General features: G+C 38.7%; 1 protein-coding gene across 2 annotated transcripts in view; it reads right to left on the bottom strand.

Annotated features, from left to right (window-relative positions):
• LOC143023841 (peroxidase-like) overlaps nucleotides 1–24,168 on the bottom strand; it is a 724,944-nt gene that overhangs the window by 570,633 nt on the left and 130,143 nt on the right. For both annotated transcript variants that reach the window (XM_076182490.1, XM_076182481.1), the window contains exon 6: nucleotides 6,004–6,162. In XM_076182490.1, the coding sequence (XP_076038605.1) occupies nucleotides 6,004–6,162 (159 nt within the window). The remainder of the gene's footprint in view (nucleotides 1–6,003; nucleotides 6,163–24,168) is intronic.

Raw genomic sequence — 24,168 nt, 5'->3', positions numbered from 1 at the left:
GTGAACAGGTCCTTAACCTAACTCAGTTCATAGAAGATGGGTTAGAACTGCGGCAAATTACTGGGACAGTGTTTGTAGACCTAACAGCAGCATACGACACCGTGAACCACAAAGGCCTGTTGCTGAAACTTGTCAACATGCTTCAGAACAGGACCATAGTTAATGTTATAAGAAGCCTTCTGGAAAACCGCAGATTCTATGTCGAAATAAATGGCATCAAAAGCAGATGGCGGACACAAAAGAACGGTCTACCTCAGGGATCAGTCCTGGCACCTCTGCTCTTTAACATCTATACAAACGACCAACCCTCCTTCCCCAACGTCCGCAGATTCATCTACGCGGATGACTTATGCCTAGCCACACAGGCCACCACCTTCCAAGAGGTCGAGACATGACTATTAGCCAACCTCGAGCTCATGGGGCAGTACTATGATAAATGGTCCCTCAACCCAAACCCATCCAAAACCCAAGTGTGTGCATTCCACCTAAAAAATAGAGAAGCTAATCGAAAGCTTAAAGTTCAGTGTTCAGTAAGCCTATTCAAATATTCATTGACACAGGGTCTGTAGTTAATGTAGTAAAATTTTAAACCAGTTGAACCCAGGAGTGAAAATGTTGGAACCAATCCGTTACTCATTGCAAGGAGTAACTGGAAATCAGTTAAAAACATTAGGTAAGGTTGAACTAGAAGTTATCTTATATACAAATGAACATTTGCGCATTCCAGTGATAGTGGTAGAAGAATCTGTTTTTCCAGGAGATTTATTGATAGGATTTGCAACTATGAGAAAAGAAAACATGGTAATATGTCCTGCTGACTTAGGGATCTTAGTGAAATCACAGTTAATCCCATTTTTTAATCAACCAGACTTAAGACCAGTGACAGGAATCAATGAATTCCTAGATAACATTTCTATCTTAGATAACGAGGCCGAGCAGTCCAGACCAACAGAAAGTAAAGCAACTTGTGAACCCAACTCAGATGTTCAGGAAATCCCAGAAATTACTAAATTATCAACGACTGAAGCTTTGCTAATTGTAGATGGTGGTGTAATAAAATCGACATTGTAGCATCCCATGTCAATTAATAAGGTGGAAGTGTGTTTGAAAAGAGTCTGTGTAGACTCTGAAATAATTACAGTCCCAGAATCAATTAAAATAAAAGGGTTGAAGTGGGACTCAGGGATTTATAACTCAAATAAGAACAGAGTAGAAGTACTAGTAATTAACACTATGAATTAGGATATAGTTTTAAGGAAAGGTACACAAATAGGATGTTTTCAGGTGTGTACAAAACCCATTAAGATTTTAAATGAGAGTAGTGAGGAGTCAGAATTACCAATTTCATCAATCTGTTCAGTTCAAGAAGGAATAGATTTAAGAAATAGATATAAAGATTTATTAAATCCAATGATCCAAACTTGCATTAATAGTGCCATTAACAGGTCAATATAGGAGTCACTACATTTTGTCCTCTTTGGCTTGGACAAAAAGTTCCCACATGATCTTATGTTGGGCTTACCCCCATTTACAATTTTGATGATTATGTCAAAGTAAAAGTACAAAATTTCAACACTCTCTTCAAGAGAATTCACAATACCCTTACTCTCTCCAAAGACAATATGGCACACCTTCATAATATAGGAGTGAGAAATTGCATAGTTGAAATTGGAGATTTTGTGTGCACCCTCAACCACACTCCCATATCAAAACTTTCTCCTAAGTTCATAGGACCCTTTCGTGTTATTGGCCTAGTACCAAACAATAAAGTCAAAGTACTTTGAAGAATTTAACAGAGACTGTCCTACACAAAGAAAATATCAAAGTAGCACCTCGAAGCCTAGACCACCAGCATGTCCCATCTCCATCTCCAACAATTACTCCATCACAAGATTCTCCCATCTCCTCTCCACCAACTCCACCTACTCCTCTTCCCAGATAAAGCTTATGCAAAAGAGCCACTATATAAGATCATATCTTCTAGGTGAATAGAATTGTATCTACTTTCCATATGTCATTAGATTTAAGTAAATATTATTCAATTATCTTTTATGAAAAAATCACTAAGGACAGCGACTGGTAGCTGGACCGAGTGCTGTTGGAAGAAGATATGTTACATGTCACACTATGAGAACAGAGATATCAAGACAGATGATGTTGCATATAGTTATGATGGGCGACTTTAATTGCAAAGAAATCTGCTGGGAAGAAATGACAGTAAAGAGTGGTGATGACTCATGGGGAAATGCTCTATTTGAGATGATTACTGATCATTCAATGACACAATGGATACAAGAGAACACTAGGTATAGAAATGAAGAAGAACCATCGAGGCTAGACTTAATAATTACATCTGAACCTAGAATAGTGGACAAGATTGAATATAAAACACCAATAGGTAAAAGTGACCACATATTGATTGAACTGGAACTTAATGAAGAAAAATATATGAAAAGAAATGAACAATATAGAAAAGGAAGAATGATGTATGAAAAAACAAACTTTGATAAAATAAGAGAATTCTTCCAACAAGAAAACTGGGAAGAAATATACAAAGAAGAAACATCAGTGGAAGAGAAATGGAATATTTTGACAAAAATTTACAAAAAAGGAGTGGAAAAGTATGTCCCAAGACAAAAACAAGAAAAAGAATATGTAAAATGCTGGTACAACAAAAGTTGTAGGGAGTTAAAAGACAAAAGAGACAAAGCCTGGACCAGATGGAAAAAAGACAGAAGACCTGAAAAATGGAAAATATATACTGGTTATAGAAATGAATATGTACAAAAGTGCAGAGAGGAAAAAAGAAAATATGAAAAAGATGTTATAGAAAAGTGTAAAGATCAACCAAAACTATTCTACAGATTTGTAAACAATAAACTGAAAAACAAACAAGACTTGGAGAAATTAAGACAAGGAGGAGTTGAATACACTGAGGAAATGGAAATGGCAGAAATTATGAACAAACATTTTAAATCAGTGTTTACAAGGGAAAATATACAACCTGAAGAGATTGAGTGGAAAGAAAAAGTCCCCCCTATGGAAGAAATAGAAGTAACAAAGAATGAAATATTGACACACTTGGGTAATTTTGATGTCAGAAAATCGCATGGGCCAGATGAAATAGCAAACTGGATTCTGAAAGAATGCAGGAATGAACTGGCAGACAAAATACATAGCATAATAAGCAGTTCCTTAAAAGAAGGAAAAGTTCCAGAAGATTGGAAAAAAGCAAATATAGTACCTATATATAAAGGAGGAAATAAAGAAGAACCTACCAACTATAGACCAGTCTCTCTAACAAGTACAATAGCAAAAATTTGTGAAAGAATTATCAAAAGTAGATGGGTAAAATACTTGGAAAAAAACAACGTACTAAATCCAAGGCAATTTGGATTCAGACAAGGACGATCATGCGTCACCAATTTAATATGTTTCTATTCAAGGCTAATAGATATAATACAAGAAAGAGATGGATGGGCTGATTGTGCATTTCTAGACCTAAAAAAAGCTTTTGACAAAGTACCACATAAGAAGTTGCTTAAGAAATTAGAATATGAAGGAGGAATACAAGGTAAATTGCTAAATTGGATGGAAGACTTTTTGCAAGAAAGAAAAATGAGAGTAGTGATAAGAGATCAGCACTCAAAATGGAATGAAGTAATAAGCGGTGTCCCGCAGGGAACATTTCTGGCCCCAATAATGTTTGCTATATATATTAATGATATGGATGAAGGAATTGAAAGCTATATGAGCTTCTTTGCAGATGATGCAAAACTACTGAAAAGAGTGAAAACTGAAGAAGATTGTGAATCACTACAGAGAGATCTAAATAAAGTACAGGAATGGAGTAGGAAGTGGGAGATGGAGTTCAATACAAAAAAGTGTAGTATAATGGAATTTGGAAAAAGCAAAAACAGAATAACAGGATCATATAATTTGGGAGAAGAAGGAATAAAAAAAGAAAATGAGAAGGACCTGGGAGTCATTGTTATGAATAATATGTCACCTGAGAAACATATAAATAAGATTTTTGGAGAAACTTATAATTTAATAAGAACAATCAAAGTGGCATTTACATACCTGGATGAAGAAATGGTGAGGAAAATCCTAATCACCCTGATAAGACCAAGATTGGAATATGCAGCAACGATATGGTCACCAAGTACAAAAAAATGTATAAAAAAACTTGAAAGAATACAAAGAGCAATCACAAAACTGGCACCAACACTCTCAAAACTATCATATGAAGAGAGACTACAAAAACTTAAACTACAGACACTAGAGCAAAGAAGAGAGAGAGGAGATTTGATAGCTATTTACAGAATCATGAAAGGCATAGAAATTACTGATAGAGAGAATCTGATAAAATGGGATGACAGAAATACAAGAGGACACGGAAAGAAAATAAAAAAAAGACGGCTATAGAAGAGATTTGAAAAAGAACAGCTTTCCTCACAGAGTAATAGACAGTTGGAACAAGTTAGATGAGAAAGTGGTGTGTGCAAAAACAATACATGAATTTAAAAATAGTTTAGATAAAATGAGATATGAAGACGGGACCCCACGAGCATAGCTCCCCTTCCCGTAAAATACAACTAGGTAAATACATCACAGCAGGAGCACCAAGTGGCTGTTAAGCATCAGGTCTAACAAGAACCTGACCAGAGGCCACTAAACAATGGAATTAGGCCAACGTGACTTTGACCTCTTAGGACACCTGGTCTGGACAAGAGATGACCTTTGAGAAGCGTATGTCCACAAAAGGAATTATGCTTATATTTTATTTTTCACCAGATATTACTAAAACATACCATGTTCTTATATGTATCATAATTGTATATATTTTTGTTTAATATTAAGTGTATCACTCAAACATGTAAATACCTATTTCTGTCACATTGTAAACATTACTGTATAACAAAAAATTTATGTAGTGGCAACCGTCACAGCCTTCGTGGTCAGTTGCCTTGCTTCTTAGTGCAGATCATGACTGGCCCTGCACAATACAACTGGCTGCGATTTACTAGAGTAAATCCGTAGAACTAAATGGCCTTTACTTGCTCCACTACTCACATTGCCTCATAAAGTGTGGATCACAACCTTCCACATTGTGATTAAATTCCTTTACATCAAAATCTTTTTAGGATGCTCGCTGGCCAAGTGGGTAAGAGCATCGCTACTTGTGATACAGGTTGAGGTAATGCCTGTTCCAATCCTGCCACAAACTAGTTGGACCAAAGGCACAGTTCATTAAATTCCATGCTACAAAATCCTCTGTAAGGGGCACTGCCCTAGCCTCCTGATGGGGGAGTTTGTGATGTTAAACTGAATCAAATCAATAACCCTTTAATTGCATGAATGACTAGTAGAAATTTTGAATGTGGACTTGATCATAAGGTGTTGCCTCTGACACAAGTTTAGATGTCCTCTGAAGGTGGACTCAAACTTGAGATATTGTAGACTTGGTCTTGGACTTGGTTTCTTGCCTTGGACAATGTGGACTTAGCTGTAACCCTGAATACAATCAAACTTATATCCATTGTACACATCCCTTTAAACAATTTCTGTGTATTTTGTTTGATTTTGAATGATAAAAAAAAAAAAAAGTTTCCCACTTACCCATACATTACTTCACTCTGACTTGACCAGTTTTCAGAAATCAGATTCATTCATATTATGTTGCACTTATGCACTGGAGACTAAAGTGAATCAAGAATCCTAGTTTCTCATATAACAAACTTAACAGTTTATTGTAAACTTGGGTTATGGGTCTAGTGCTGTGAATTTTAGCTGCTAAGTAGATGGTGTGAACTAAAGATACATGTTTGGGTAATGAATTCAGGGTTGAAAATTGATTACATCATTGTGGGTTTGGTGAGGAATGTAGGCTGCAGTTTAAATTGTGACTCCAGACTTGTAGCTTATGGTATATTTTGTTAGATCTTATGAGGGTTAAAGGTCTGAGTGTTGTGATGGTAAGGGAACAAGGATACTTCTTACCATACTGACAGGATGTAATGGGAGCTGTAACTGAGCGGGCACATTGGATGCATGTGCGGTTGTGGCGTTGTGACACAGTGTCATTTAGATTTTTGGTCAGAATTGGGAAGCATTCCTTGTTTGCCTGGTCCTTCCCACAGCACTTGAAGGGCATATCCTCTGTGAAAACAAATTGGAGATACAACTATTAATACATGTAAATATGTCAGTGCACACACAACAAGAATTCAAAAAGCTGCCTCACAATAAATTTTTATGGAAACTGGAGCATACTGAAGGACTTAGAGGTAAGCTATTTCACTGGATAAGAATCTCCAGAAAGACCCATAATGAAGTTGAAGATGTTAGTATGAAGCATGGTGACAGAATCCCACAAGTGATAGTTCCAGCATTTGTGATTCTTGGTCAAATTAATGACATAATGAATGGTACAACAAGCTACATTAACATGGTTACAGATGATGCAAATTTCATAAAAAGAAACCTGAAGAAGATTACAAACTGATAATTTATTATTATATATATATATATATATATATATATATATATATATATGTGTATATATATATATATATATATGTATATATATATATATATATATATATATATATATATATATATATATATATATATATATATATATATCATTGAGGAATGAATCAATTACCAAAACAAGATAGATGAAAAATCAGTGAAATTACAGATAAGTTGTCACCTGATAAATATATCAGCACACTTGTGAGTGAAATATGTACATTACTGAACACAAAAGTGGCTTTTCACTACACGGTTAAGGAAATGATGAAAAAGCATATGATTATTGATGTACAGTGGTGGTATGGCATACATACATACATACATATACCAAAGGCTTTTTCCCACTTAAAAGGGAGGTAGCCAAAAAGAAAAAGGCATAAAAACCATTCCCACCCATTCCGTCCCTAAATACACTCCTCTCCCCTCCACCCTTAACCCTCCCTCTTATCTTGGCACCTCCTGGATGATGGATCATCCCTGCATCTTGTCCACTGCCCTGGGTCAGAGGCAGTGTCGCAAGATACAGCACATCCACAGCAAGGCCACTTCATTAAATCGGCAATCCCCCCCTCCGTCCCCTCATGCAGAAACGGAGATGGTAAGAAATCCCTTCAGGCTGCGTCAAATTTTTCTCAAAAGTACTACCTCACCCCCCCCATCCCCACACCCATTCCACCTCATGCATCACAACTTCATCCATATACAACCATTCTCCATTCACCCCTGTCTTCTGTCCTCTCCTGTCCTTCCTCAACAGACATTCCCCTCTTCCCCAAAGCCCCTTTCACCCCATCCATCCATCTCATCCTAGGTCGCCCCCTCATGTTCACTCCCTTCACATCTGCCTTCCATACCTCTTTTACTAGTCTTTCTTCACTCATTCTTTCCATGTGTCCAAACCATCCCAATACTCTTTCATCCACCATATCTCTCAACTCCCTTACCACCCCTGTCCTCCTCCTCACCTAATTTCTCACTCTATCTAGCCTAGTAACCCCCATCATACTTCTCAGACACCTCATCTCAAACACATTCAAACTCCTTCCCTCTTCCTCTCTTATGTTCCATGTTTCTGCCCCATACAGTGCTGTTGGCACAATCACTCCTTCATACAAATTCCTCTTATCCTCCATTCCCTAGTGTCTATTCCTCATTACACTTTTTAATCCACCAAGGCATTTACTCCCTTCTCTCATTCTACATTCTACATCCACCTCCACTCCACCTTTTCCTGCCACATATGCACCCAAGTATCTAAAACTATCCACTTCCTCCAGTCGCTCTCCCTTAATGCTCACTTCCAGTCTACTGCCACTTTCACCCCTTGTACATCTCATCACCTTACTATTACCCACCTTTATCTTCAACTTTCTTCTTTCACAAAATCTCCCAAACTCTGTCACCAACTTCCTCAATCCCTCCTCTGATCCTGCCACAAGCGCAGTGTCGTCCGCAAACAACAGCTGGCTCACCTCCCACTTTTCTCCATTTTCTTTAATCATCTCCAATCCCTGACCCAGCACCCTTGCATTTACCTCTCACACCACCCCATCCATGTATAAGTTGAATAGCCAGGGTGACATAACACATCCCTGACAAAGTCCTACCTTTACCTCGGAGGGAGTCACATGCTCTAGTACTCTTGTAAAAACTCTTGACAGCTCCTAGAAGCTTCTCTCCTATCCCATATATCTGCAAAACCTCCTACAGTGCCTTTCTGTCTACCCTGTCATAAGCCTTTTCCAGATCCATAAAAGCCCAAAAAACATCTTTACCTTTTCCTATAGCTTTCTCACATATCTGTCTTACCACAAAACTCTGATCTATGCAACCTCTACCTGTTCTAAATCCACACTGTTCCTCACCAATTACTCCCTCTGTTCCTCTCCGAATCCTCTCAATCAAGATTCTCCCATAATAAGCCTTCCCAACTACACTCAACAAGCTAACCCCTCTGAAACTACTACATTCACACTTGTCCCCTTTTCCCTTGTAAAGTGAAACTATACAGGCACTCCTCCCGTCCTCTGGCACTCTACCTTCTCTCCAGCACACATTAGATAAACTCACCAGCCAGTACCAGCCAGAACTATACAGGCATTCCTCCAGTCCTCCGCCACTCTACCTTCTCTCCAGCACACATTAAATAACATCACCATCACTGTACCTCCTTTTTTTAGACATTCTGCATGGCATTCATCCAGACCAGGTGCCTTACCTGCGATCATCATCTTAACAACTGCCTTCACTTCATCCTTCCTTATTTCTCCTCCATTTTCCTCACTCATCACAGCCATTTTCTTAGCTCTTTCCACTGCAACTATCTTTCCCTCCCTATCCTCCTTCACATTTAGCAACTCCCTAAAATACTCTGCCCATCTTCCCCTTACTGCCTTCTCTCCCATTACCATCTCTCCATCTGCATCTTTTACATTTTCTTCTCCACTTGATTCGCCTCCTCTTCCTCTCTTAATTTCTTTCCAAAACATCTTTTTATTACTTTCAAAGTTTTCTGTCATACTCTTACCCCATTTCACATCTTTCTCCTCTTTGCCTCCTTTACCTTGTGCTTTTCTTCTCTTTTCTTATCTTTGTACCTCTCATATGACTCCCTTGTCCTTTTTTGTAACCAATCTGTGAAACCTCGCTTCTTCCCTTCTACAACCTTCTTTGTTTCCTCATCCCACCACTCACTACCCTTCCTTCTATTTTCTCCTGTCTTTCTTGTTCCACACACCATCTTTTTACACATTGTGACTCCTTCCTTGAACCATCCCCATTCCTCCTCCACTCTTAGTTCTACTCTATCCTTCACTCCCTCCCACTCCTCTCAGCTTCTTTTTGTACTCCTTCTCCTTTTCCTTTTCATTTAAAGAGTTCACTCTAAGCTCCTCCCAACCTTTTGTCCTTTTCCTTTTTCTCCACCTATCCTCCACTCTTAACTTACCTTCCACCAGAAAATGATCCGATATTCCCCCACCCTCTCCCCTTAGCGAATGTACATCCTTAACTCTTCCTATTATATTACTATCTACCACTACATAGTCCATTAACACTATCTACCACCCTTCCATCCACCACCCTCTCTCATGTGTACTTATGCTTGACTTTCTTCCAAAACACTCTATTAGCTATCATCAACTCTCTAGACACATTTCCATCAACTCTCCACTACGATTCTTTCCTGGAACTCCACATTTCCCAACCACTCCATCAATTGGTTCATTTCCTACCCTAGCATTAAGGTCTCCCAATACTACTACATTGACATTCCTCCCTAATCCCTCTATGCACTCATTTAAATCTATCCAAAAAGCCTCCCATTCTTTTACACTCTTCTCACTACCATATCCATATGCAATTACAAAAACCCACATCTCCTTTCCCAGTTTCACCTTCATCCACATTATCCTTGAAGAATCCTCCTTACAATCCACTACATGTTTACCTATCTCTTCACTTACTAGGATAGCCACCCCTTCTCTCCCTTGCCCTCTCTTCACTAATGAGAACCTCCCAATTACACTCCTAAACTCACACTCGCCCTTCCCTCTCAACTTAGATTCACTCAAAGTCAACACATCCATCTTTCTTCTCACAAACATACTACCTATCTCTTCCCTTTTACTCTCATCTGTACCACATCCACGCACATTAAAAGACCTTAACATTAGGGTGCTGGTTGGAAAACTCCTAGACCCTCCTATGCCTTTATTTTTTTTTTAAGGAATGTCCCTTGTGGGGCTACAGGGAGAAGGATGCCTAGTCCCAATCCCCGTCCCGTTTTTCTCGCCTTTTACGATCCAAGTGGATATACTTGATGACAGTACTCTTTCCCCCCACCACAGGGTAGGCAAAACAAGGAAATGAAATTCAGAGAAATGGTACATGACAGCAACAAGGTGGTATGGCACCCTCTAAATAAAATAAAAAATCCATATTTGTAGATCAAATCTACATCAATTAGAAACACTAGATCTGATATAATTGATAGATGGGAAAAAGTGTAATAACCGGAGATTCCATCAATTATTCCCTCAATACCCCATAGAAAAATACTTGTTCCTGATGCAACAGAACTATTTTCACTTGAGTCGGACAAGAAAGACAATGAGAACTTACTGGATCATCAATGTCAAATAACACAGATTTTTATGAAGAATCCTCCATGGAACCACTCCTTATAACTCCAGGTGAACTGCATAACCTTGTCAATTATTTGGAGCTACACAAGATTAAGACTGAGCCTGTTATGATTTCCAATTTTTGTGACTATCACTGGCAGTTAAACATCTTCATGGAAGTTGTTGTTGTCGTTCCATAGACTGTCTGTCCGAGCAGTCCCGTCCTTCATGGAAGTTGATCTAACAGCCTACAACAATATCAATGCCTTAATGAGAGCACTCCATGTTACTAGAGGCTCTTGACAGATTCATCCAAAATGAGTCTTAAAGTTGTTCTGCTGCATAATGGGAATACATTAAGCCATTATTTCTATTGGATTATGAAGAAGTTATGAAAGAAATATATGACAACATAAAGCAGATTTTCAGATGTATAAACTGTGACAACATTAGTGGCACTTCTGTGGAGATCTGAAGGGTGTTGTTCTTGTATTTACCTAGTTGTATTATACAGGAAGGGAGCTATGCTTGTAGTGACCTGTCTTTGTATCTCTCAGCATCTAGTTTGTTCTTAAATTCTTGTATGGTTTTTGCACATACTATTTTTTTGTCCAATTTGTTCCAGACATCTATCTGTGTGGAAAACTTCTTTTTCAGATCTCTTCTATAACTATCCTTCTTGAGTTTCATTTCATGTCCTCTTGTTTTTCTTCTGTCCCATTTTGATAAATCTTCTCTGTCAAGAACTTCCATACCTTTTGATTCTGTAAATGGCCAGTAGATCTCCTCTTTCTCTTCTTTGTTCCTGGGTTGTTTGTTCCAGTTTGGACAATCTTTGTTCATATGTCAATTTTTAAAGTGTTGGTGCCATCTTTGTCACTGCTCTTTGGATTCTTTTTAATTTCTTTAGATTCTTTTTTGTGTTGGGTGTCCATAGTGTCGCAAAGTACTCCAATCTTGTTCATATCAGCATGACTAATATTTTCTTTACCATTTCCTCATCCATGTAGTTAAAGGCCACTTTTATTGTTCTTAGTAAATTGTAGGTTTCTCCAACTATTTTGTTTATATGCTTGTCTGGTGACATGTCTTTGCTAATAATTACTCCTAGGTCCTTTTCCGAGCTAACTTTTTTTTATTTCTTTTGTACCAACCTTATATTGCCCTGATATTCTATTTTTACTTTTTCTAAACTCCATTATACAGCATTTCTTGATGCTGAAGTTCACTTCCTACTTTTGGCTCTATTTCCAGACTTTATCCAGATCTCTCTGAAGTGAATCAGTCTTTCTCTGTATTTTCTTTGCATTAAAGTCACCCATAATTACTATGTTTCCTCCATCTATCAGTAACTCAGATAATTCATTCCTTGTGTCTTTCAGTAATTTGGAATGATCACTATCAGACCAAGCCTTTGTTTTTGGGGGGCACATATACTACTTGATTACAAAATTGCAAGTATCCTACTCACGGCGCCATGATTGTAAGCATTTTGCAAGGGGGCAACAGTGAAACAGGCTGTATGGTTCGTGGGTTTATTAATCGGAAAAAGTCGTTGGTATATGTGGAGTGGAGAAAGAGGAAAAGGGCAGAAGGTAGGGAGGTACTTAGAGTGAACTGCTTAAATAAGAAAGAAAAGGAGAATGAGTATAAGAAGATGCTGAGAGAGGAGTGGGATGGAGTGAAGGATAGAGTAGAACTAGGAGTGGAGGAGGAATGGGGATGGTTCAAGGAGGGAGTCATATGGTGTGCAAAGATGATGTGTGGAACAAGGAGGGCAGAAGTAAATAGAAGAAAGAGTAGTGAGTGGTAGGATGAGGAAGCAAAGAAGGGTGTAGAAGAGAAGAGGCAGGCATTCATAGATTGGCTACAAATTAGGACGAGGGAATCGTATGAGAGGTATAAAGTAAAGAGAAGGGAAATTAAGCATAAGATAAGGGAAGCAAAGAGGAGACCAGATGTAAAATGGGGTAAGAGTATCACAGAAAATTTTGAAAGTAATAAAAAGATGTTTTGGAAAGAAATTAAAAGAGGAAGAGGAGGCGAATCAAGTAGAGAAGAAAAGGTAAATGGTGCAGATGGAGAGATGATAATGGAAGAGAAGGCAGTGAGAGGAAGGTGGGCAGAGTATTTTAGGGAGTTGCTAAATGTGAAGGAGGATAAGGAGGGAAAGGTAGTTGCAGTGGAAAGCACTAAGAAAATGAGAGTGATGAGTGAGGAAAATGGAGGAGAAATAGGGAAGGATGAAGTGAAAGCAGCTGTTAAGATGATGAGAGCAGGTAAGGCACCTGGGTTGGATGGTTGCCTTGCAGAATGTCTGAAGAAAGGAGGTACAGTTATGGTGGACTGGCTGGTTAGGTTATTTGATGTTTGTTTAAGAGACGGTAGAGTGCCGGAGGACTGGAGGAGTGCCTGTATAGTTCCACTTTACAAGGGAAAGGGGGACAAGTGTGAGTGTAGTAGTTTCAGAGGGATCAGCTTGTTGAGTGTAGTTGGGAAGGCTTATGGGAGTGTCTTGATTGAGAGGATTAGGAGAGGAACAGAGGGAGTAATTGGTGAGGAGCAGTGTGGTTTTAGGACAGGTAGGGGTTGTGTAGATCAGATTTTTGTGGTAAGACAGATATGTGAGAAAGCTATAGGAAAAGGTAAGGATTTTTTTTTGGGGGGGCTTTTATGGATCTGGAAAAGGCTTACGACAGGGTAGACAGGAAGGCACTGTGGGAGGTACTGCAGATATATGGGACAGACGGAAAGCTGTTAAGAGCAGTCAGGAGTTTTTACGGGAGTAGTAGTGCTTGTGTTGGGATTAGAAATGGAGAGAGTGAATGGTTTGAGGTAAAGATAGGACTTTGTCAGGGATGTGTTATGTCGCCCTGGCTGTTCAATCTATACATGGATGGGGTGGTGCAAGAAGTAAATGCAAGGGTAGTGGGTCAGGGGTTGGAGATGGTTAAAGAAAATGAAGAAAAGTGGAAAATAAGCCAGTTGTCATTCGCTGACGACACTGTGCTTGTAGCAGGATCAGAGGAGGGATTGAGGAAGTTAGTGACATAGTTTGAGAAGGTGTGGGAAAGAAGGAAGCTGAAGATAAATGTGGACAAAAGTAAGGTGATGAGATGTACAAGGGGAGAGAGTGACAGCAGGCTGAAAGTGAGTATTAAGGGTGAAAGACTGGAAGAAGTGGATAGTTTTAGATACTTGGGTGCGAATGTTGCAGGAAAGGGAGGAGTGGGGGTGGAGGTAGAATGTAGATTGCGAGAAGTGAGTAAATGCCTTTGTGGATTATAAAGTGTAATGAGAAATAGACATCTGGGAATGGATGCTAAGAGGAGGTTATATTTACCTAGTTGTATTATATGGGAAGGGAGCTATGCTCGTGGTGACCCGTCTTTATATCTCTCAGCATCAAGTTTTTTTCTTAAAATTTTGAATAGTGTTTGGACACACTGTTTCTTTGACCAATTTTTTTCAAGTATCTATCACTCTGTGTGGGAAGCTATTTTTTTCAGATCTCTTCTGTAATTATCTTTCTTTACTTTCTTTTCATGTCCTCTTGTTTTTCCATTGTCCCATTTCAATAAGTCATTCTTATCTAAGATTTCCATTCCCTTCATAATTCTGTAGATAGTAAGTCTCCTCTTTCCCTTCTTTGATCCAGAGTTGGTAATTCTAATTTGGACAGTCTTTGTTTATATGTCATTTTGGAAAGAGTTTGTGCCAGTTTTGTTGTTGCTCTTTGTATTCTTTCTAACTTCTTTATATTCTTTTTGGTACTGGGTGTCCATAGTGTTGCTGCATACTCGAGTTTTGGTCTTATTAGTATAGTTCATTTTTTTTTTTTTTATCATTTCCTCATCCAAATAGGCAAATGCCACTGTTATTGACCTCAATAAGTTATAGGTTTCTCCAACTATCTTATTAATATGCTTATCCAGTGTCATGTCCTTGCTGATCATCACTCCAAGGTCTTTTTCTGAGTTTACTCTTTTGACCTCTTCTTCACCTATTTTATATTCTCTCATATTCTGTTTTTACTTTTTCCAAGTTCCATTTTACTACATTTCTTGATATTGATTTTCACTTCCCACTTTTGAGTCCATTCCCAGATCTTGTCCAAGTCTTGTTGTAATGAGTTGCAATCCTCCTCCATTTCTAATTTCTTTAGTATTTTTGCATCATCTGCAAAGAAATTCATATAACATTCTACTCCTTCGTCCATGTCATTTATCTATACAGCAAACATGATTGGGGCCAGTGCTGATCCCTGCGGGACACCACTTATCATTTCTTCCCAATTTGAGAATTTGTCTCTAATTACTACTCTCATTTCCCTCCCAGTCAGGAAGTCTTTCATCAATTCCAATAATTTTCCTCTGATACCACCTATTGATTCTATCTTCCTTATTAGTTTATTGTGTGGTACCTTATCAAATGCCTTTTGTAGGTCTAGAAAGGCACAGTCTGCCCAACCATCTCTCTCTTGTATTATGTCTATTAATCTTGAGTAGAAGCAGATCAAGTTTGTTGTACATAATCTTCCTTGTCTGAATCCAAATTGATTTGGATTCAGTATAGGTTTTTCTTCCAAATGTTTAATCCATCTATTTTTGATTACCTTTTCACAAATTTTCGCTACTGTTCTTGTCAGGGAGACCAGTCTGTAATTTGATGGGTCTTCCTTATTTCCTCCCTTATAAATTGTTATAATGTTTACTTTCTTCCAGTCCTGTGGCACTTTTCCTTCTTTAAGTGAGAATTTAATTATATTGTATATTTTGTCTGTTAATTCTTCCATGCATTCCTTCAGTATCCAATTTGCAATTCTGTCTGGACCATGTGATTTTCTGATATCAAGGGTTTTGATTTGGTTGCTGATTTCCTTTTGTGTTACAATTATTTCTTTCACTGAGGAGGATCTCTCTCTATTTCCTCACAGTTAGGTGAGTTTTCTATTGTGAATACTGATTTGAAATGGTTGTTCATGATTTCAGCCATTTCCATTTCTGTATATTCATGTTAACCTTAGCGCAGCTTTTCTATTTCTTGTTTGTTCTTCAGTTTGCCATTTACATACCTGTAAAACAGTTTGGGTTCTTCCTTGCACTTTTCTATTATTATTTTTTTCCATAGTTTCTCTTTTCATCTCTGCGTATTTTTACATACTCATTTCTTAGTTTGATGTACATTTGCCATTTGCTTGTTTTCTTGTTTTCTTGTTTTCTTGTTTTCCATTTCTTCCAAGCTTTGTCTCTTTTATCCTTAGCCTCATTACACCTTTTGTTGTACCAGCTTTTTATATATGTTCTTTCCATTTTTTTTTGTGGTACATATTTATTTACTCCCTCATTGTAAATTTCTTTTAGTATATTCCATTTCTCTTCCAGCCCTGTTTCTTCATTTAGGAATTTTTCCCAGTTCGCCTTGTGAAAGAATTTTTTGAGGTTCTCAAAATTTGCTTTGTTGTACATTAGTCTTCCTATTCTATGTTTATAATTTCTGCTTTGATCCATTTGATCTTTGAACTCCAATTCTATTAGTACATGGTCACTCTTTCCTACTGGAGTTTTGTAATCAATTTTATCGACAATTTCAGGCTCTGTTGTAAGTATTAAATCCAGCCTTGATGGTTCTTCACTACCTCTGTATCTGGTATTTTCCTTTATCCACTGAGTCATTGTGTATTCAATGGTCATGTCAAGCAGGATGTTGCCCCAGAGTTCCTCTCCACCCTTCACTGTCATTTCCTCCCAACATATTTCTTTTGAATTAAAGTCACCCATAATTACTGTATTTCCTCTGTCCTTTGGTATATTAGTTAATTCATATTTTGCATCTTCTAATATTTTGGAATGATCACTTTCTGTCCATGACTGTGTTTTGGGGGCACATACACCACTACATATTTTCTACTCTTCATATGTTTGCTTTCAATTTGTATCATAATTGATTCTACATTATTTTTCCTTCAGTTATTTTTGTTATATTTAAATCTTAATTCGTCAAAATTAATACTCTGCCACCCTGTTTATCCTTTCTGTTCTTTGTCCAGCAGTTGTATAAACTTTGTCCCACAGTGTTGGGTGGAGTACACTTCAATTTAGTTTCCACTATTCCCACTATGTCTGGTTTTTCTAAGGCCAGGTAATCATTTAATTCATTCATTCCTGAAGTCATTCCATCTATATTGGTATAAGCTATTTTTAATTTCCTTTCTCCTTGTCTTTTTCTGTCTTCTTTGTTTCCTTTTTCCTTATATACCATTTTATCTGTCTCAGGTCCACCACTCTCCAATCTTTTTTTTTTTCAGTTTCAATTCTCTTTTCGTTCTTTTTATTTGCTTTGTTTCTAAGTTCTTTTTCTTTTTAATTCTCTTCCTCACTCATTTCTTTTTTTATCCATATATTTTTGTAAAATTCACTCTTTGCTATATGAAGGAGTGATTGTGCCAACAGCACTGTATGGGGCAGAAACATGGAACATAAGAGAGGAAGAGAGGAGTTTGAATGTGTTTGAGATTAAATGTCTGAGAAGTATGATAGGGGTTACTAGGCTAGATAGAGTGAAAAATGAGATGAGGAGGAGAACAGGGGTGGAAAGGGAGCTGGGAGATAGGGTTGATGAAAGAATATTAGGATGGTTTGGACACATGGAAAAAATGAGTGAAGAAAGCTTAGTAAAAGAGGTGTGGAAGGCAGAGGTGGAAGGAGTGAATATGAGGGGGCGACCTGGGATGAGATGGATGGATGGGGTGAAAGGGGCATTACAAAAGAATGGTATGTCTGTTGAAGAAGGACAGGAGAGGACAGGAGATAGGGGTGAATGGAGAAGGGTTGTGTATAGATGATGCTGTGATGCATGAGGGGGAGTGGGTGGGGGATTGGGGTGAGGAAGTATGTATGAGAAAAATTTGACACAGCCTGAAGGGATTTCTCCCTGTCTTCTCCTTTTCTGCATGAGGGGATGGAGAGGGGGGGGGGGTCGCCGAATTTATAAAGTGGCCTTGCTGTGGATGTGCTGAGTCTTGCGACACTGTTTCTGACCCAGGGCAGTGGACAGGATGCAGGGATGACCCATCATCCAGGAGGTGCCAAGATATGAAGGAGGGAGGAGGGTGGAGGGGAGTGGAATATGTAGGGAATGAAATGGGTGGGAGTGGTTTCTATGCCTTTTTTTTTGGTTACCCCCCGTGTAAGGGGGAAAAAGCCATTGGTATATGTATATGTAAGTTATGGATACAGAGGGGGCATGTCAAGTACCCGAGAGGTCTACAGAGCAACTGCCTGTGGGCAAAGGTGCTAGGTACTGTAAGCACACAGAAATGAAGAGAGTCTGTTAGATGTATGAAAGAGTCCTTGTACTGGAAAGCATCTGGGGATTGGGCACGCAGCACTTCACCCTTGCATTAGTTTGAATTAGTCCTATGCCCATTACACTATACCACACTGCTATAAATTTTCTACTTTTCATAATACTATTTTCAACTTTAATTGTGATCATTTCCACATTATCTTTAAGCCCTTTCTAGTCAATAACATGACTCCTCCCCCTGTTTATATGTTCTCTTTTTTGCCCAATGATTGTATAGACCCAGTCCCACCTTTCAATTTTGTCTCCACAATTCCCATTATGTCTGGTTTCTGTATTAACAAATAGTCATTTAGTTCATTTATTCCAGAAATCATACCATCCATGTTAGTGTAAGCATTTAGTGGAGTAGAAGGGGGTTTCTTCAAGGTTAATGTGAATGAAGGTGAAACACGGAAGGGAGATGTGGGTTTTTTGTAACTGCATATGGGCATGGTAGTGGGAAGAGTGTAGAGGAAAGGGAGGCTTTTTGGATGGATTTAAATGAGTGCATAGAGGGATTAGGGGGAAATGTCAGTGTAGTGGTACTGGGAGACCTTAATGTTAGGATAGGAAATAAACCAATAAACAGAATGGTTGGGAACTGTGGAGTTCCAGGGAAAAAATATAATGGAGAGTTAATAGTGGGGATGTGTCTTGAAAGAGAGTTGATGATAGCAAATACAAGGTTTAGGAAGAGAGTCAAACATAAGTACACATGTGAGAGGATGGTGGATGGAAGGGTTTTAGAGCATTAATGGACTATATGGTAGTAACCAGGAGTATAGTAAGAAGTTAAGGATGTACATGTTTTAAGGGGAGAGAGTGGGAGAATGTCAAATCATTTTTTGGTGGAAAGTAAGTTGAGAGTGGAGGATAGGTGGAGAAAGATAGAAAGGACAAAAAGTAGTGAGGTAGTTAGTGAACTGCTTAAATGAGAAAGAAAAGAAGAAGGAGTACAAGAAGAAGTTGAGAGAGGAGTTGAGTGAGTGAAGGATAAAGGAGAACTAGGAGTGGAGGAATGGGGATGGTTCAAGGAGGGAGTCATAAGGTGTGCAAAGATGGTGTGTGGAACAAGGAGGATGGGAGGAAATAGAAGGGAGGGTAGTGAGTGGCGGGATGAGGAAGCAAAGAAAGTTGTAGAAGAGAAGAAGTGAATTTTCATAGACTGGTTACATATTGGGATGAGGGAATCATATGAGAGGTACAAACAGAAGTAAAGCATAAGATAAAGGAGGCAAAGAGGAGAGCAGATGTGAAATGGGGTAAGAGTATCACAGAAAAATTTGAATGTAATAAAAAAAATTGGAAAGAAATTAAGAGAGGAAGAGGAGGCAAATCAAGTAGAGAAGAAAAAGTAAAAGATGCAGATGGAGAGATGATAATGGAAGAGAAGGTAGTAAGAGGAAGATGGGCACAGTATTTTAGGAAAATGCTAAATGTGAAGGAGGATAGGGAGGGAAAGGTAGTTGCAGTGGGAAGTGCTAGAAAATGACTGTGATGTGTGAGGAAAATGGAGGAGAAATAAAGAAATATGAAGTGAAGGCAGTTAAGATGATGAGAGCAGGTAAGGCACATGGGCTAGATAGATCTCATGCAGAATGTCCGAAAAAAGGAGGTACAGTGATGGTGGACTGGCTGGTTAGGTTATTTGATGTTTGTTTAAGAGAGGGTAGAGTGCCGGGGGACTGGAGGAGTGCCTGTATAGTTCCACTTTACAAGGGAAAAAGGGACAAGTGTGAGTTTAGTAGTTTCAGAGGGATCAATTTGTTAAGTGTAGTTGGGAAGGCTTATGGGAGGGTCTTCATTGAGAGGATTAAGAGAGAAACAGAGGGAGTAATTGGTGAGGAACAGTGTGGATTTAGGACAGGTAGGGGTTGTGCAGATTAGATTTTTGTGGTAAGATATGTGAGAAAGCTATAGGAAAAGGTAAGGAAATTTTGGGGGCTTTTATGGATCCAGAAAAGGCTTATGACAAGGTAGACAGGAAGGCACTGTGGGAGGTATTGCAGATATATGGGATAGGAGGAAAGCTTTTAAGAGCAGTCAAGAGTTTTTATGAGAGTATTAGAACTTGTGTTAGGATTGGAAATAGAGAGAGTGGTTTGAGGTAAAAGTGGGACTTCGTCAGGGATGTGTTATGTTGCCCTGGCTGTTCAATTTATACATGGATGGGGTAGTGCAAGAGGTAAATGCAAGGGTAGTGGGTCAGATTGGAGATGGTTAAAGAAAATGGAGAAAACAGGGAGATAAGTCAGTTGCTGTTTGCTGACGACATTGCACTTATAGCAGGATCAGAGGAAGGATTGAGGTTAGTGACAGAGTTTGGAAAGGTGTGCAAAAGAAAGAAGTTGAAGATAAATGTGGGGAAAAGTGTGATGAGATGTACAAAGGGAGATAGTGGCAGCAGACTGAAAGTGAGTATTAAGGGGAGAGAGGCTGGAGGAAGTTAGCTTTAGATACTTGGGTGCAAATGTGGCAGGAAAGGGAGGCATGGAGGTGGAGGTAGAATGTAGGTTGCGAGAAGTGAATAAATGCCTTAGGGGGATTAAAAAATGTAATGAGAAATAGACATTTGGGAATGGATGCTAAGAGGAGATTGTATTTACCTAGTTGCATCTTCTGGGAAAGGGGAGCTTAGCTCGTGGTGTCCAGTCTTTGTATCTCTTCATATCCAGTTTGCTCTTGAATTCTTGTATTGTTTTTGCACATACTTTTTCATCCAATGTGTTCCATACATCACCAGTCTTTGGGGAAAGTTGTTCTTTTTCAGGCCCCTTTTATAATTGTTCTTTTTAAGCTTGTTTCCATGTCCTCTTGTGTTCCTCCTATCCCAATTTAGCAAGTCTTCTCTGTTAAGAACTTTCATGCCCTTCATAATTCTATAGATGGTCAACAAGTCACCTCTTTCTCTCTTCTGTTCCAGAGTCAGCAACTCCAACTTTATCAGTCTTTCTTCATATGAATATTTTGAGTTCTGGGGCCATCCTCGTAGCTGCTCTTTTCATTCTCTCAATCTTCTTTATTTTCTTTTTTGTATTGGGTGACCACAGTGTTGCTGCATACTCCAATTTAGGCCTTATCATTGTGACTAGTATTTTCCTTACCATTTCTTCATCCAAGTAGGTAAAAGCCACTTTTATTGCTCTCAGTAAGTTGTAGGTTTCACCGACAATCTTGTTTATATGTTTGTCAGGGGACATATCTTTTGTGATAATCACTCCCAGGTCTTTTTCAGATCCTTCTTTCTTAACTTCTTTTTCACCAATTTTATATCTTCCAGATATCCTTTTTTCACTTTTTCCAAACTCCATTATGCTACATTTTTCTGTGTTGAATTTCACTTCCCATTTCTGACTCCATTCCCAAACCCTGTTTAGATCTTTCTGTAATGATTTGCAGTCCATTTCAGTACTCACTTTCTTCTTAATCCACTGTCATCACATATGGATTTATGATTCTGGTCTCACTATACCCTTGAAGAAGATAATCTACCCCCCCTAAATTCGTATTTGACTTGAGATCTTTATACATCTTTTCTACCATTAAATTGTCAGGAATTTTGGTTAACAATCCAAATGTGATTAATTTTATTACCTGAGAAACTTTCATTTTGTCACTAGATCTTTCTATCCAATCTGAATCTTTTAAGATAGAATTCATGTCTTTTGACTATTTATCTAATCTAGCTAAGTATTCTTTGCCTGATTCACTTGTTCTAACTTCTTTGATCATTCTAACCAAAAACCTGATAGGATCTTCATCACACTTTGACATAAAATGTTTAATGAAGGCTTTTTTTGATATAGGCTTCATATTGGTTGATATATTCCATTTGCTGGAAATTTATGATAAACCAAGCTTTAACTTTCTCAGGATCTACATTCTCCTTTAAAATTTCCATTTTCCTTTTTTCATCTGTTAAATTCTTGCTTACAATTAATGTATCTATCAAGTTAAGTAACTGATTAACTCCAAAGGTGTTTTCATCACTGGTGAATTTAGGAATGTTTATATTTGAGGTATGAACCTCATGACGCAAGACTGTGTTATTCATACATTCAGTAAGTTGATTTGACTTGACTGCCTCTATGTTAGTTTTCCTTACGTACTTCAGCCTTGTCGTTCATCAACCTCGTAATACATTCCCCCACTGATCTTCTCCACCTTTCACTGTCATCTCTTCCCAACATATTTCTTTGCAATTAAAGTCACCCACGAGTACTGCATTACTTCCATCCATTAGCATCTCATTTAATGAAGATTTAGTATCATTTAACATTTTGAAGTGATCTTTCTCTGTCCAAGACTCTGCTTTTGGGGGCACATAAAGCACTTCAAATTTTCTGATTTTCATATTATTGTCTTCAACCTTCATTGTGATTATCTCTACCCTGTTCGTTCCATATGTAACTTTCGTCACATTTAAGTTTTTCTTAACCAGGAACATGACTCCTCCACCCTGTTTCTCCTTCCTATTTTTAAGCCAGTGATTATATAATCCATGTCCAATGCTGTTTGGTACTAGTGGACCTCTCAATTTTGTCTCCACAATTCCCATTACGTCTGGTTTAGCTTCTAATAGATAATATCCCTGTCTGGAGTATTGGCTGTATGTTATTGTGGCAAAGTAGCATGTAGTTGATACTTTAGGGTCTATATGGGGCGCCCCTACGGACCAAAGCCCCATATCATTTTGTCTGTGATAGAGGAAAACTCTGTTCATAGAGAAATTATGACTCTTATACTACGACTGTCCCTCCATTATGCTGTTCCCCAACCCCTTGTTACTGTCCTGTACAATTTCTCTGAATATTCATTTCCTTTTTCGACTACCTACCCTGTGGTGGGGGAAAAGAATAATGCCACTAAGTATTTCCACTTGGATTGTAAGAGGCAAGAAAAAAGGGACGGGGATTGGGACCAGTCAACCTTCTCCTTGTAGCCCCACGGGGGACATTCCTAAAAAAAGTAAAGGCATAAGAGGGTCTAGGAGTTTTCTGACCAGCACCCTAAGGTTTGGGTCTTTTAATGTGCGTGGATGTGGTACAGATGAGAGTAAAAGGGAAAAGATAGGTAGTATGATTGTGAGAAGAAAGATGGATGTATTGGCTTTGAGTGAAACTAAGTTGAAAGGGAGGGGTGAGTGTAAGTTTGGGAGTGTAAGTGGGAGGTTATCAGGAGTGAAGAGAGGTTGAAGGAGGGAAGGGGTGGCTATAATAGTAAATGAAGAGATAGGTAAATGTGTGGTGGAGTGGAGGGAGGTTTCTTCAAGGATAATGTGGATGAAGGTGAAACTGGGAAAGGAGATGTGGGTTTTTGTAAGTGCATATGGGCCTGGCAGTGAGAATAGTGTAGAAGAAAGGGAGGCTTTTTGGATAGACTTAAATGAGTGCATAGAGGGATTAGGGAGAAATGTCAATGTAATAGTACTGGGAGACCTTAATGCTAGGGTAGGAAATGATCCAACTGATGGAGTGGTTGGGAAATGTGGAGTTCCAGGAAAGAATTGTAGTGGAGAGTTGATGGTGGAAATGTGTCTAGAAAGAGAGTTGATGAGAGCAAATACAATGTTTCGGAAGAAAGTCAAGCATAAGTACACATGGGAGAGGGTGGTGGATGGAAGGGTGATAGATAGAGCATTAATGGACTATGTAGAAGTAGATAGGAGTATGATAGGAAGAGTTAAGGATGTACATGTGCTAAGGGGAGAGGGTGGGAGAATATCAGATAATTTTTTGGTGGAGGGTAAGTTGAGATAGATGGAGAAAGAGGAAAAAGACAAAAGGTAGGGAGGTGCTTAAAGTGAACTATCTAAATGTAAAGGAAAAGGAGAAGGAGTACAAGAAGAAGCTGAGGGAGGAGTGGAGTACAAGAAGAAGCTGAGGGAGGAGTGGGAGGGAGTGAAGGATAGAGTAGAGCTAGGAATGGAGGAGGAATGGGGATGGTTCAAGGAGGGAGTCACAAAGTGTGCAAAGGTGATGTGTGGAACAAGAAGGACAGGAGGAAATAGAAGGAAGGGTAGTGAATGGTGGGATGAGGAAACAAAGAAGGTTGTAGAAGAGAAGAGGAGTGGGAGGGAGTGACGGATAGACTAGAGCTAGGAGTGGAGGAGGAATGGGGATGGTTCAAGGAGGGAGTCACAAAGTGTGCAAAGATG

This window comes from Oratosquilla oratoria, chromosome 3 (genome assembly GCF_046742065.1).
Source record: "Oratosquilla oratoria isolate Oo_2021 chromosome 3, ASM4674206v1, whole genome shotgun sequence".
Lineage (NCBI taxonomy): Eukaryota > Metazoa > Arthropoda > Malacostraca > Stomatopoda > Squillidae > Oratosquilla > Oratosquilla oratoria.
This window is presented reverse-complemented; position numbering and strand designations above follow the sequence as displayed.